This window comes from Pomacea canaliculata, linkage group LG2 (genome assembly GCF_003073045.1).
Source record: "Pomacea canaliculata isolate SZHN2017 linkage group LG2, ASM307304v1, whole genome shotgun sequence".
NCBI lineage: Eukaryota > Metazoa > Mollusca > Gastropoda > Architaenioglossa > Ampullariidae > Pomacea > Pomacea canaliculata.
The window spans coordinates 6,476,595-6,488,720 of NC_037591.1; the positions used below are offsets into that span (position 1 = coordinate 6,476,595).

The 12,126-nt window shown below is 43.5% G+C and overlaps 1 protein-coding gene across 1 annotated transcript in view; it reads left to right on the forward strand.

Annotated features, from left to right (window-relative positions):
• The first annotated feature begins 1,102 nt into the window (after positions 1-1,102).
• Positions 1,103-12,126, forward strand: part of LOC112557455 (homeobox protein Dlx6a-like) — a 32,062-nt gene continuing 21,038 nt past the window's right edge. The window contains 3 exon segments of the mRNA XM_025227322.1: positions 1,103-1,760; positions 2,570-3,127; positions 3,130-3,177. Coding sequence (XP_025083107.1) covers positions 2,896-3,127; positions 3,130-3,177 — 280 coding nt within the window. The 5' untranslated portion in view covers positions 1,103-1,760; positions 2,570-2,895.

Sequence of the window (12,126 nt, forward strand, 5' to 3'; positions counted from 1 at the left end):
TGGGGTCATGGTCTATTGATTACCAGAAACAACATCAGTGTGAGGGAAATGTTAACTAGTTTTTGAGAGCTGAGCGACCTGAAGTGGGTACAGAAGCTATCCTGCCTTCAGCTAATATCCTTAAATTACATGAATTCATTTTTCGCCTAGTGACAAAACATGTTTTGCTAAGTTATATGGCTGATAGGTTTGACAGTAAAATGTTGACATTTATTGGTGACCTAACTCTGTTTGGTGAGAAAAGTAAATAAATAAGAGCTGACGGCCAGCTCTTTAAATAGGTGTCATATCTAGAAGGAAATATATCTGCCACCAGATGAGACTTGAACACGGGAGAAGACAATCCTTGCGGTCGTAGTGACAAGCTGGTGAATATTATGTCACTTTGCTACCAGACCACCCCAGGGTGAGCTGTTCTGCTTTCCCTGCGATAAGAAAACATAGATGCCAGCAGAGTGTGAATAAGAAGCTGATTAGCCATCATCCCGCGAGAGTCACGTGCCCCTGTCGTATTTGTTTAAAACTGACAATATGCTAGAAAGTCGCTGAACCTGCCACCCTGGTGTTTGGACAGAAAAACACATCGTCAGGTGAGTGGCGCTCAGGTGTCGCCGCCAGAACCCTGGGAAGTGGCGCCGACAGGTGTGGGAGCCCCGCGGGCGCAAGGGTGCGCAGGTAGCGCCTACCTGTCCATTGTTATTCCATCAAACCGGCCCGCGGTGTGCAGGTCGCTGACACACACACACAGACACAGTCGCAGACTTCGTCAATCAAACGATGATTGCGATGCCAGGTGTGACCTGAGGTCACGGACACAATAGCGAAAATTTGAATCTTGATGTCCTTTCACTCTATATCTATCCATGTCAACAGTGGATTAAAGATATCAAAGGTGATACAATCGGAAGTTGCAATGGGGTAATTTGCTCACACACCTTAGTAAAGTAATTTTTCTTTTCCTGAAAAATGTCTTCTGCACAAGTTTTCACACAAACATGAGCTGGAAACTACACAAAGCCTGACATCAGTCTCTGAGCAATGTCGCCTGTGAGGGCAAAGGTCAGAAGGGAAGACCTTGATGATAATACCTCCAAATCTCGCCATATCTCGCAATTCTCTGGCCCTACGAAAGACTGTGTACTCTTACAGATTAATATCAGAAAGAAGGAAGAAAATTGTAACTTCTTAACGAGGGAAGGAATCCTTTGGTGAGTAGCTGTCGCTGTCATAAGTTCGTGTGTGTCAATGGAGAACAATGTCTATGTTTACAATATTATATAGACAATGTCTGTGTTTACATTGTTTCTGAAAGTGTTTTGTGATGTATATATGTGTCGGGGTGGTTGGGGGCTTCCATTTGTGTACAGTAATGTGCGTGTGTGTGTGTGTGAAAGTTTTAAATGAACAAACGTAGAATAAATTTACGGCAGACGACAGTTCTCTGTCCTCTTGTCAACTAGCACTATCCACATCCAGATCCAGCTTTTCACACAAACAGAAAAAAAAAAAAAAAGAAAGAAAGAAAGAAAGAAAAAAAAGAAAAGAAAGAAATTTCGAGACGAATTCGATTTCAGTCAGCGTCTGCGTCTGCTAGAAAGGCAACTCCTGAGTGCTCCATGCATGTCAAAACCTCTCCCAGCCGCTCGCACCCGATAGTCGCCGTCTACCGGTTGGAGGATGAGGATCCGAAAGCCGATCAGTCAGTTGTCAGTGTTTTCAGAAGCAGCAGCGAGCTGTCTCCGCCTGCAACAACACAGCACGTGAGTGAAATCTCGTCTTTTTCTTTGTGGAGACTTGAACGCGAGCGAGCGCGACACAGAGAGAGTTCTCGCGTGGCGACGCTAAGCCCTCCCTCTCGGCCAGCCACCAACCAATCAAATTCTCAGCATGCCTGGGTGGGCGGAGCCAATGACGCCGAACGACGAGTGGTGTGTATATTTTGGGCGGCTATTACTGATTTAAGTGGTAGTTAGCCCAGGAGTCGAGAACTAAGTGTGTGCACAGTGTGCGTTGAGTGAGCAGGCTTATATTATCTGAAAATTACCCCTAATCAAGGACAGACAAGCACACTGCAACCCCACGGACGCACAGACGAACGAACCGATTTTCTCCCGGGTCTTCTGTTGACAGCAAATTTGCGGGTTAGTAGAGTTGCCTACCTGTTTCGACAGGTGTCGCGGGCGAGCGTGTGTGAGTGCTGATTAGTGCTGGAAGTAATTCTAGCGAGAGATGATGATGAATTTTTGATCGATCAGGCAGGCATGTGCTTTCCGCTTCTGTTTTTTTTTTTTTTTTTTTTGGAGACAACAGCTTTTGCCTTGGATGCGGAGTTGACACTCGCCTGTCTTGTCTCCGGCTAAAGTTTTGTTTTAGTAGAGATGCTATCTTGATAGTGAACGCGACTACACAACTTGAGCTACGTGAACAATGTTTTGAGACAGGAGAAAGCAGATGTTAGCTGTAAGGACAAGGCAGCTGTTGATAGCAAGAGGATGATGGTTATAGATACGTTTGTTGTTATTTGTTGTTGTTTTGATTGTTCTCTGATGTGTTGTCCTGACTTTTGTAGGTTTTTGAGCGGTTGCCACGTCCCAAGAACCTCGGTCCACAGAGGGTCAAAATCTAAGGACGGCAACCCTACAGAGCCATTTGCGGCGCCCGTCGCCTGAGCTAGCGACGTGTCGTCGTCGTCGTCTGCCGCGTGCCATAGTCGACGGCACTTTTGACCTGTCGTCTGCTTCCTCGCCGGTGTCTTCTTCTCTTCACCATCCGTTGTCGTCGAGAACTGGGACAAACTATCCACCTGCTCTCTTCTCCTCGTCTGATCACGGGTGGTTCGTCCACCCGGTCGCGCTCGCCTGACCAAGCACAGCGCGCGACACTCGTTGGGTAGCCATGGACGGGCTGGAGCAAGAGATGGTCGGCAAGTCGGCCTTCATGGAGCTGCAGCAACAACAGATCCCACCCGGCATGGCGCACCCGGCCTACCCGTCCATTCGGGCAGGGTATCCGACGCAGCATCACCAGCACGAAAGTGTGTTTTCTGCTCCCCAACACGGCAGGGGCCACCTTGGCTACCCGTTTGCTGCGATGAATTCCATGGGCCCACCCGGATATAATGCCCTCCGACACATTTTCCTATGTCGCCGTACCAGACTCCATCGCCACCAAGAGATGGTAAGCCGAAATGAGCAACACTGTAATTTTATCAATTAATTAACCCTGTGCCTGCTAGTAACTATCGTGTAGCGATCCACCCAGAATCCTAGGTCCTGGTACATAGCCTGCTGGGTCCACCCTTCTATCTGAAATGTTAACCACTTACTGCTATGTTTGTCACGGTTCAACTGTTCAGGTTTTAACCCTCTATGGGTGGTGTGACTAGTGGTCCTTTCCTGATGTAGTATGTGTGTATCGGGTAGTCAAGAGAGGTCACGCCATCCACCCGCCTGTCGTAGGGATATGAGTGTTTTGTCATGTGTCAGGAATCCTCGGTTCTGTGTGCGGGTGTGCATATGTGTGCGTACGTGTGTCTGTGTGTTGTCAAGTGTAACAGTAAGATAAACCATCATGTCAAAATATAAGAATAAAATTAAAGATAGTACATCCCCGATTTCCTTCTCGGTCAACCCTTCAGGTTAGAAAAAATAATAATTCTTGAGGAGATCGCCAATGTTATTATCGCTGTCATTGTGTATACATTCGCGGTTAGTTTGGTTCTGCCTATCATAAATATATTTAATCTTAAATTATCTATGAAATACAATACTTTGGAAGCGCTCAAATTAAATTAGTAGCTAGCAAACATGGCATTATCAAGCTGAGATACAGGAGAGAGTGCGTGCAAATTGAAAACTATAGCAGATGCAAAACTTTGCATAAAAAATATTATACACTGTTTAAATTAAATAAAGAAACAAATAAAACATTCGCGCACAAAAAACTAACGGTTTAAAAAAGATGTCATCTTTAGAAATGTGAATTTAAAACAGAAAATTGAGTGCGCAATTAAAATGAATAATAATAAAATATCGATTTAATCTGGTCAGGAACTAAACTACTCAAAATACTCGAAAGTGCTCCTTTGTTCACATTTTAGTGGATCTTTAGTGTCACCTTTTCTAGAAAATAGAGCAGCATTTTTAAAAATCAAATTACTTTATAAATAAATAATTCAGTGATGTCTTTACGGAATATATTTTATTTTCCAGAGTCGAATGTTGAATGACTGGAGAAAGGATGAATAAATAAAAAATGAGGGCTGGTCGTGCGAGAGAAGCATTCGCGAAAATAATTTTTTAATAGCAAAAATAAGAAAAGCACCAACAAAATCTTAATTTTTTTTTTTTTTGTCTTAGAAATAAGTGAACTCGAATTGTAGACTATAAATAAAATTGTTCATGTTTTTATTAAGAAGAGAAGACCCGAGAAAATAAATTTCTTAACAATCGCAATGTCAGAGAACAAAAAAGAACAACAAAAGGCCCGATCATTACAAGATTTTTTTTTTCTTGCCGCTGTTCCTGCCTCTTGTGCCAGTGTCTCCCACCTGTCCACTTTGTCACAGTTGCACCTGTAGGTAATTTGCAATGCAGATGTTTCTGACAACCTGTAGCATACCCTGTCCCCGACTAGGGTACTGATATACACACCTCCCGTAACGAGCTTCACAGACCACGAACACATTCATTGTATCTCCTTACATTTTGTTCCTCCCACCCACCCCCACCCGAGCGGCAGGGACATGTGTAGGTGTTGGACTGGTGGATCTGACAAACAGATTGGGGTATGAAACATTGTTAAAAGGCTCCCCACCTCGGAGGTTTGAGCCGACAAAGATACGTAGAGATACCCCTTACTGCGATATATTTTTACGGTGAAATAAATTTCATTAAATACGGGTCAGCATTTTTAATCTTTTACCATTTCCCCAATTTTTATTTATCTTTCTAAATAAATTAAAATATTGTTAAAGTCGTCAACGCTTTTGCCAGAAAATTTCATCCCGCTAACACTAGCAACTTCCTGGTGGTAGAGACTAAGATTATTGCTAATTATTGATTGCCGCACATGGTGTACTTCCTCTTGTAATAATTACATCAATTATTACCTCCGATACAAAGAGGATGGCTCTGGCAGGGAAGATGGTGGGGTAGTGGGACTGTTGACAACTGTGTTTAGTGGCTTCGTTAGTGATCAGATTTAAGAAACACACCTAACCATAATTTCATTTGCTACAACTTGTCCATACACCTGTTGCTGTGCAGGGGAAAGGTGTGTCGGGTGTGTGGGGCTTAGAGATGTTGTAGGTTGGGTGGGAAACTAGAAAATAAAATCCAGACAATGAGTATTAATAATGTCCGAAGGGTTGTCTCCCAAAATTGTCCATAAAATTTAGTTATGGTGTCTGTAAAACTATTTAGTGTTTTTCTTCCATAGGATTCCCCGAGTAAAACTTTTAATCAGATGATAGACTATAGTGTTGGACAGAGCGATTATTAATTTTTTTTTTTAAATCAGAGTCGGGGAAGTTGGTGGGGGGAAAGAGAAATGATGGGGGTGAGAGATTCTGGCTAGGTGTTATGGGATAGTCAACTCTGATTTTTACAATCCTCGGAAAGATTAGAAAAAAATATGCTCACCCAACCGCGAAAAAAGTAATACTGTTAGATATCTGAGTATCCTAACGTGGTGGCTTTTCTAGGTCAAGGTAGGCTTTCTTGTCAGTCAGAGCAATGCTATCAGTGTGGAAGATCTTGAAATAAGGAATTGGATATTGACTTTTGCAAACGAGACACTCACCGTGGCAGGTACCCCGGGTGAAGCGAAACCTGCACTGAGGACCTTGTCAGAAAAACTCCGACAGGCTTCGTGGAACTTACCTGTCGACGATCGGGACCCGTCGGGACCACCTCTCAGATGGGACAGTGATAACGCATCAGTGTTTGAATCTCTACCTCAGCCTCCACCACCACCACCTCCACCACCACCGCCGCCGTCAAACAACAACAGCTCAGGGTATGACGAGAAGCTGATGGGCGCTGGGTTAGACAGTATGTCGCACAGCTGGGCTGTGAAGGACGAGAGCGCGGCCGAGTCCGCCGCCAAGACGCACCCCTCGGCCCCCCACTTTCTGGACGCCGACTTCAAACGAGAGGCCATGTCGCCTGCTTCTCGTTGCGTGGAAGACAACGGTGCTGCAGGACCGCCAGCTATGCTGCTGCCGCCGGGCCCCCGACTGCCCAACCCCCTGGGAGTGACATCAGGAGGGCAGCGAGATGGGGAGCTGCTGGGAAAAAGTTTTCAGTACCCTCTCGGGGCTGACCGCTCTCAACGGGACTATTACCCTCCGATCTACCCTTCCGTTCATGATACGTTCTTTGCTGCTTACACCTCCCGATGCCCAGGTACATCTTGTGTTGTGACATGCTTGGCTACTTTCATGTCTCATTGATACATAGTAATTAAAAAAAAAATTCCTATGGGATTGAATTCACGCAGCTGATGGTTTTTGCACTTCACTGATTCACATCTCAGCTTCCCCCTTTTTTCTCTAGTCCTTTCTTTACTCTGGCAATATATGTCTGTCTGTTCGCCTGCCTGCCTTCTCCCACCTCCCACTCTCAATCGTTCCTCTCTTTCTTTCTCTATCTCGGTCCATGTGATTGCCATCATGCTTTCAATCAACCTTTACCTAATTTCGCAATATAATGTGTTTGCTTTTGTCCGCAACAGCCCATGAAGTATCCTTTGATTTGTTTGACAAATGTTTCTGTTGCATGTGTGCCAAGTATGCGTGCATGCATGTGCGGGCAATGGCGAGGGCCTGAATGACGTGCATCTCCATGCACATGCAGTCCTTTGATTTCCTTTGAGTCCTGTCCTGGCAACTCTCCCTTTCTCGCTCTTTCCTTCATCATGGCTCTGGCTCTGTTCCGTATACTACCTTTTTCCTTTCCTCCCAGCACAAATCCCTTCTTCAAGCTCTCCTGTACAGAAAGGCATGGCCATTCTTCATGTTGTGAGTCCTTCTGTTGAAAGGCGGCCTCCTCGCCGATGCTGGGGGTTGTAGGAACAGGAGGAGGCGGCAAAGGCCATGAAACTTTAACATCTGCCACGTCAACACAAGACAAGAGTGTGTGGTACCCGCCCCTCAAAACAAGAGCAGAAACCCTGGCCTGTCTCTCCCTCCTGCTGCCGCACCATGCCAAGTTCTGTTTGAACTGCTTTCTCTAGCAATAATCTTCAAAAAGAAAGCAAAATTCTGCCCCCGACCTCCCTGCTGGCACTATTTTTCTTAGTATGTAGCTCAAGAGTGAAATCTCGCTGAAGACGAGACACTTCGATATTCATTACCAGTGTTAACCAGCTTTCTATTGACTGAAGAATCATGAAGTCGGCCAACTTCTTGTTCTTTTGTATGCAGGGTGTTCACTGAGGCGTGTCGTACACAGGTGAAAGACTTGCCGGCTAAAACCTACTTTACCTGCTGATAGGTCAAGCGAAGAAGACTGCCATTCATTAATGTTTGTTAATTTAGCTCATTAACTTCTCTTCCGTTAACTTAGGAATAGTTTATTCTGATCTTGACCAACCAAAGTAGTTGTAAAAAGATTGCTAAACACTTCAATTTTAAATGAAAACATTTATCAACTGTATAGTAAGTGTCATAAATGCCTCCCCCAACTCGCTTCCACCTCCCCCGTCCCAAGCAAAATTAATGGGATTAGTGTGAAGGGGTTACATTAGAAGAGGTTGGAGAGTTTTGGGATAGGGGTACCTGATTGGATGAGTAACACCTAAGTGTCAGTTGAAGTCTTGAAGACAGTGTTGACGGTTACAGCGAGGTAGGCATGTAGACACTAGTGATCGCGAAACGGGTAATGATGTTGTAACAGTGTCCGACGGGTGGGTAGCTCGAGCCACACACTGGGTAGTAAACTATCCAAGGTAGAAAGGTGTGGGAAGACGTGCTGTAACATCAGAAAGGTTGTTGATATTGGGTCCTTGTTTACTTTCCACACCTGATGTTTACCTTCTCTCTTCCTTGTTTGTTGCTCTTGTTTTATACGATATGACGTCTGCTTGTTTATGTCTTTGACAGGCTGGCATGAATGTCTTGAAGTAAGGTATATCATTTCTGTAGAAAGGCTGTTCCCATAATTTGCAGGACTAGAATCCTCACATGTTTACCACTTGTCTCGATTAGTTCGAAACATTTAAGAAATACCTAAGCCAAGGAGAAATCCACTTCTTCGTCAAAGTCTGGAATCGCACGTTCCTTCTACTGACATTTAATTTTCCGTCTCCATGAAAACATTTCCTTAATCGATAACAAAAACCAAGCAAAACAGAAAAATCAACCAAGCCATTACTACAATGTTTAATAACACATTATAAATATGTTCTTATAAAATTCTTCAATTTTTGTCTCTAGAATATTCTAACAGGACACATTGTTTCTTGGCTAAAAATTCTTCTCGAACCGCACACATCGAGTACACAAACATGTGTACCCTTGCTTGAACACGGGGTGGCGGCTGCAACATCAAAATCAATGTGATTTTTTTTTTATTTTTTTTTTTTTGTGACCGCCTTTCAGGCTGCACGTGTTCCAGCTTTGGTGTGCAGACGGTGAGATCCAAGCGTGCAAACTGTCGATAAAAGCACTCACAGAAACTCGCAGTCTCCTCGTCGTCTCGACTCAGGTGTGGAGTCAATCGACAGAGCGCACACACAAAGCCGTAACACCCAGTCTACCCCACCTCAGCCCAGCTCCTTCATAAAGAACATCTACCCATCTTCTACCCCTCTACCCGTCTCTGTAACGGTACCTGAATGATTCTGTTCAGCAGGTACATTATTGAGGGTTTGAACATAACTATTGTCCGATGCAGAAAACCTACAGAAAGACAATTCGGATTCTGAAAAAAAAATCGGGCTGCAGTTGTCTAGTTTAAACATAAAATGCAACTGTACAGTTCTTATATAAATGTACAAACTAGTATAGCAAAAACTGAGTTGTACAGTAGTACAGTAATGAGAGTGGACTATGGACAGGTGTACACGACCTGGAATATTTTATTTAAAGTGTCGTCTGAATAATAATAGTAACAATAGTACAACATGGCAATGAGTGTCTCACCGTTAAACAATGTTAATTAATTTGTCTGCCATGGTTAGTGTTAATTATAGGGAAAACACCACCCATAAAAATGTTAGGAGTGTTTTACATTCCACTGACTCTGTCTCATAAGAGATGTCGAACAGAGAACTAATATTTTTGTAGTTATTATTCGTATAACACAGTATCTTTAAATCCTCATCAAGATTTACCCTCATTTTATTATTTTCTTTACAGCATAAGCAACACATTTTCTTTTTCAAATATATTTTGTTTCCCTTGGAAATGAATTTGCGAGTTATTATCTTAGAAGTAAGCAAACAAAAACAATGTGACTGTAAAACCAAGATGAAGAAATGTTTTGTTTCCAGCCGTCCCCTTTGTTATGTTTATTTTTTTTCCTTAAATATTATTGTCTGCCACTATATGTCTTCGATTAGGATTATTTTCTGAAGTCACAATTCTTATCGCTCTTCCGATTTGGACAACAAGACAATTCATTAACTGCAAGGTCCTCCCCTCCTCCTCACCCGTGTTGACCTCAGGCTGACGAGACCACAAGCGTCTCCTAACTCATGAAGAGGGTTAATTAACTTCCTGGGTTGATAAGCGCTCAGCTTCTCGAAAGTCGACACCGACCCCAACTGAGGGGTACACAGTCTGATGCTGGATACAATGTTGACAAAATTTCATTACAAGACCTTTCTTTCACTCATTTGTCGTACACTTGGGGACTTTGTACTGTTCTCGTTTGTGCCAGTTTGTACATTGTCACTCTCCACGTGGATAAGCAAATCAGAAGTGACACTTCCAGAGAAATGGGGCATGACAGCGAGAAAAAAGGTTGGAAGGCAGAGAAAGAGAGAGAGCAATTATTTCCACTTGACGTCAGTGTAAGATTTGCGACAAAGGTTTTGTAGATATTCCCTCGACCAAGCTCGAACATTTTGCGAAAGTTATTGCAGGAAAGGTGCTGTGCTTCACCTGAAGTTTACAAGAGAATCCTGAAACCCGTACATTATTTTAGGAAAGTTTTTTTATATGTACAACGGCTTATCTCTACGATCTTTTGCACTTATATAATGTCGGTAGGTAAGGTACCTGAAAGAAAATATTTTAATTGTGTTTACAGTAGTAGTTTTGTATGTTCTTAGTTGCAGCGGAGGGTCTGTCGTTATCATCAGTAGAGATAACTGGTGACTTATTTCCGGTCTAAATAGCTCATAAAGTAATATTGTTTATATTTCTGGTCACTGGAAGAGATTACCCGAACTCAATCCTACTCCCGATGACGCATGTCCACGATCTTCGGTGGACGGGTTGGTTATCATATCTCGCCATGTAGAAAAGCTTTTCTTCTTAACCTCTACCTCTTCCTCCACCTCAGAGATATGTTTATAAGTGCATCTGTAAGCATGCGCACACACACCCTTCAACAATGGCTCCCCTTATACCTTTAGGGGCGTTCTCGCTGCATTCGAGAAGACATCTTGAAGGAAAGCGTCAACAGGTACTCACTTGTCAGAGAGACGCTTTTTATTTTTAACTTCGCAGCTAAAGAGCTACTTTGACATCCCCCCTGCAGGGCAGCTGCCAGCGCAGTCGAGGACAGACAGGGTGCCAACAGCTTTACGCGAACCTACCCCGGGTAGCTGCCGATTTTTTCTCCTCGCTGCGTGCTCGTTGACGCCTCAGACACACGAGTCCTCAGTCTTGTAGAGCTGTCAGCTGTCAACACATCGATAATTGGCTTGGAACTTCCTTGCTTTTTGTCCCCTACCTCCCTTTTTCCTCCTGTAGCGGGGTCTCTCTCATTTCTTCTTTGTCGAGATGTCCATTTATACGACTCTGAATGTGGATTTTTGATGTTAGGACTGAATTCAATAGAAAGAGAGCAAATGAGTTGCAAAGGACACAAAATGATGACCGTTTGTATTTTTATTGGTTTAGACTTGTGTTTTCAATATTTCTGTCCTTAAGATAATCTCAGAACTCTTTGTATTCCCGAGAATGTGCATGTGTGTGTGTTTGCTCATGTGAAAGAGAGAAGGTGAGAGAAAGGGTCACAAGGCAGGCAGCAGGCAGCAGACTGAGCGCATGAGTGAATGAGTCAGCGATAGTCTGCCCCTGCTGTACCAAAAAACACATTACCTCGACCGTGTCAGCGAAACAAAATTAATTGACCTCGAGCTGAAAGCATCTCTTAGAAACCAATTGAACCTTTCGCCGCACCTCTTAAAATTGAATTGCTTTGTAAGAGACACCGTTGAATAAACAAGGCGCGTACGGCTTTGTCGCGGGCATTGTGCCTGGCAAGCTGTTTGAAATGGAGAACACTTTCTCCGCCTCCGCCGCGGGAGAGTTCTCGCAAAACAGTATCGAATGATTGTCGACACCGACCAGTGTTTCGCCACTTCCTAGTCTTCCCAAGCACTGGGGTTCTCATTGACTCACTGATGTTTTCAGACAAAACTGAATGGACATGGTTGGGGATACAAAAGACAAAACTTTTTTTAAAGTCCACTACAGCGAGAGATAACAAAAGCTGTGTTGGGATCATAAAAAATGGGAGAAAGAGTATATATTGATAGGTTTGTGTTTCATTATTCTGCTTCAAAGGATTTTTTTTCGCAGATCAAGGGTTTTACAGTAACTCAAATACTAAAACTCTCTCGGAAAAAGAACGAAGGGCATGGCAGTCCCTGTCTCGGAAATATCACCTTTGCCCACTTTACTGGGTTTAGATGTTAGTTTTAAGTGCTGAAAGCCATGTCACATGAGTAAAATGGGTTTGTTAGTGAACAAATTGGCTTCTACGATACGACATCAGCATTTTTTGCTTTTGTTTGCTTTGCTTTTGTTTGTTTATGCTTGAGTGATTACCACACAGCGTCAACAGTTTCATTTCGTTACCCTGTTCCAGCTCAGTGAGCAACCTTGCAGCTGTGCGCCAATCCTCGAATGTTCCAAAACAAAATCAGACTAAGAAGATTTGGTGTTGT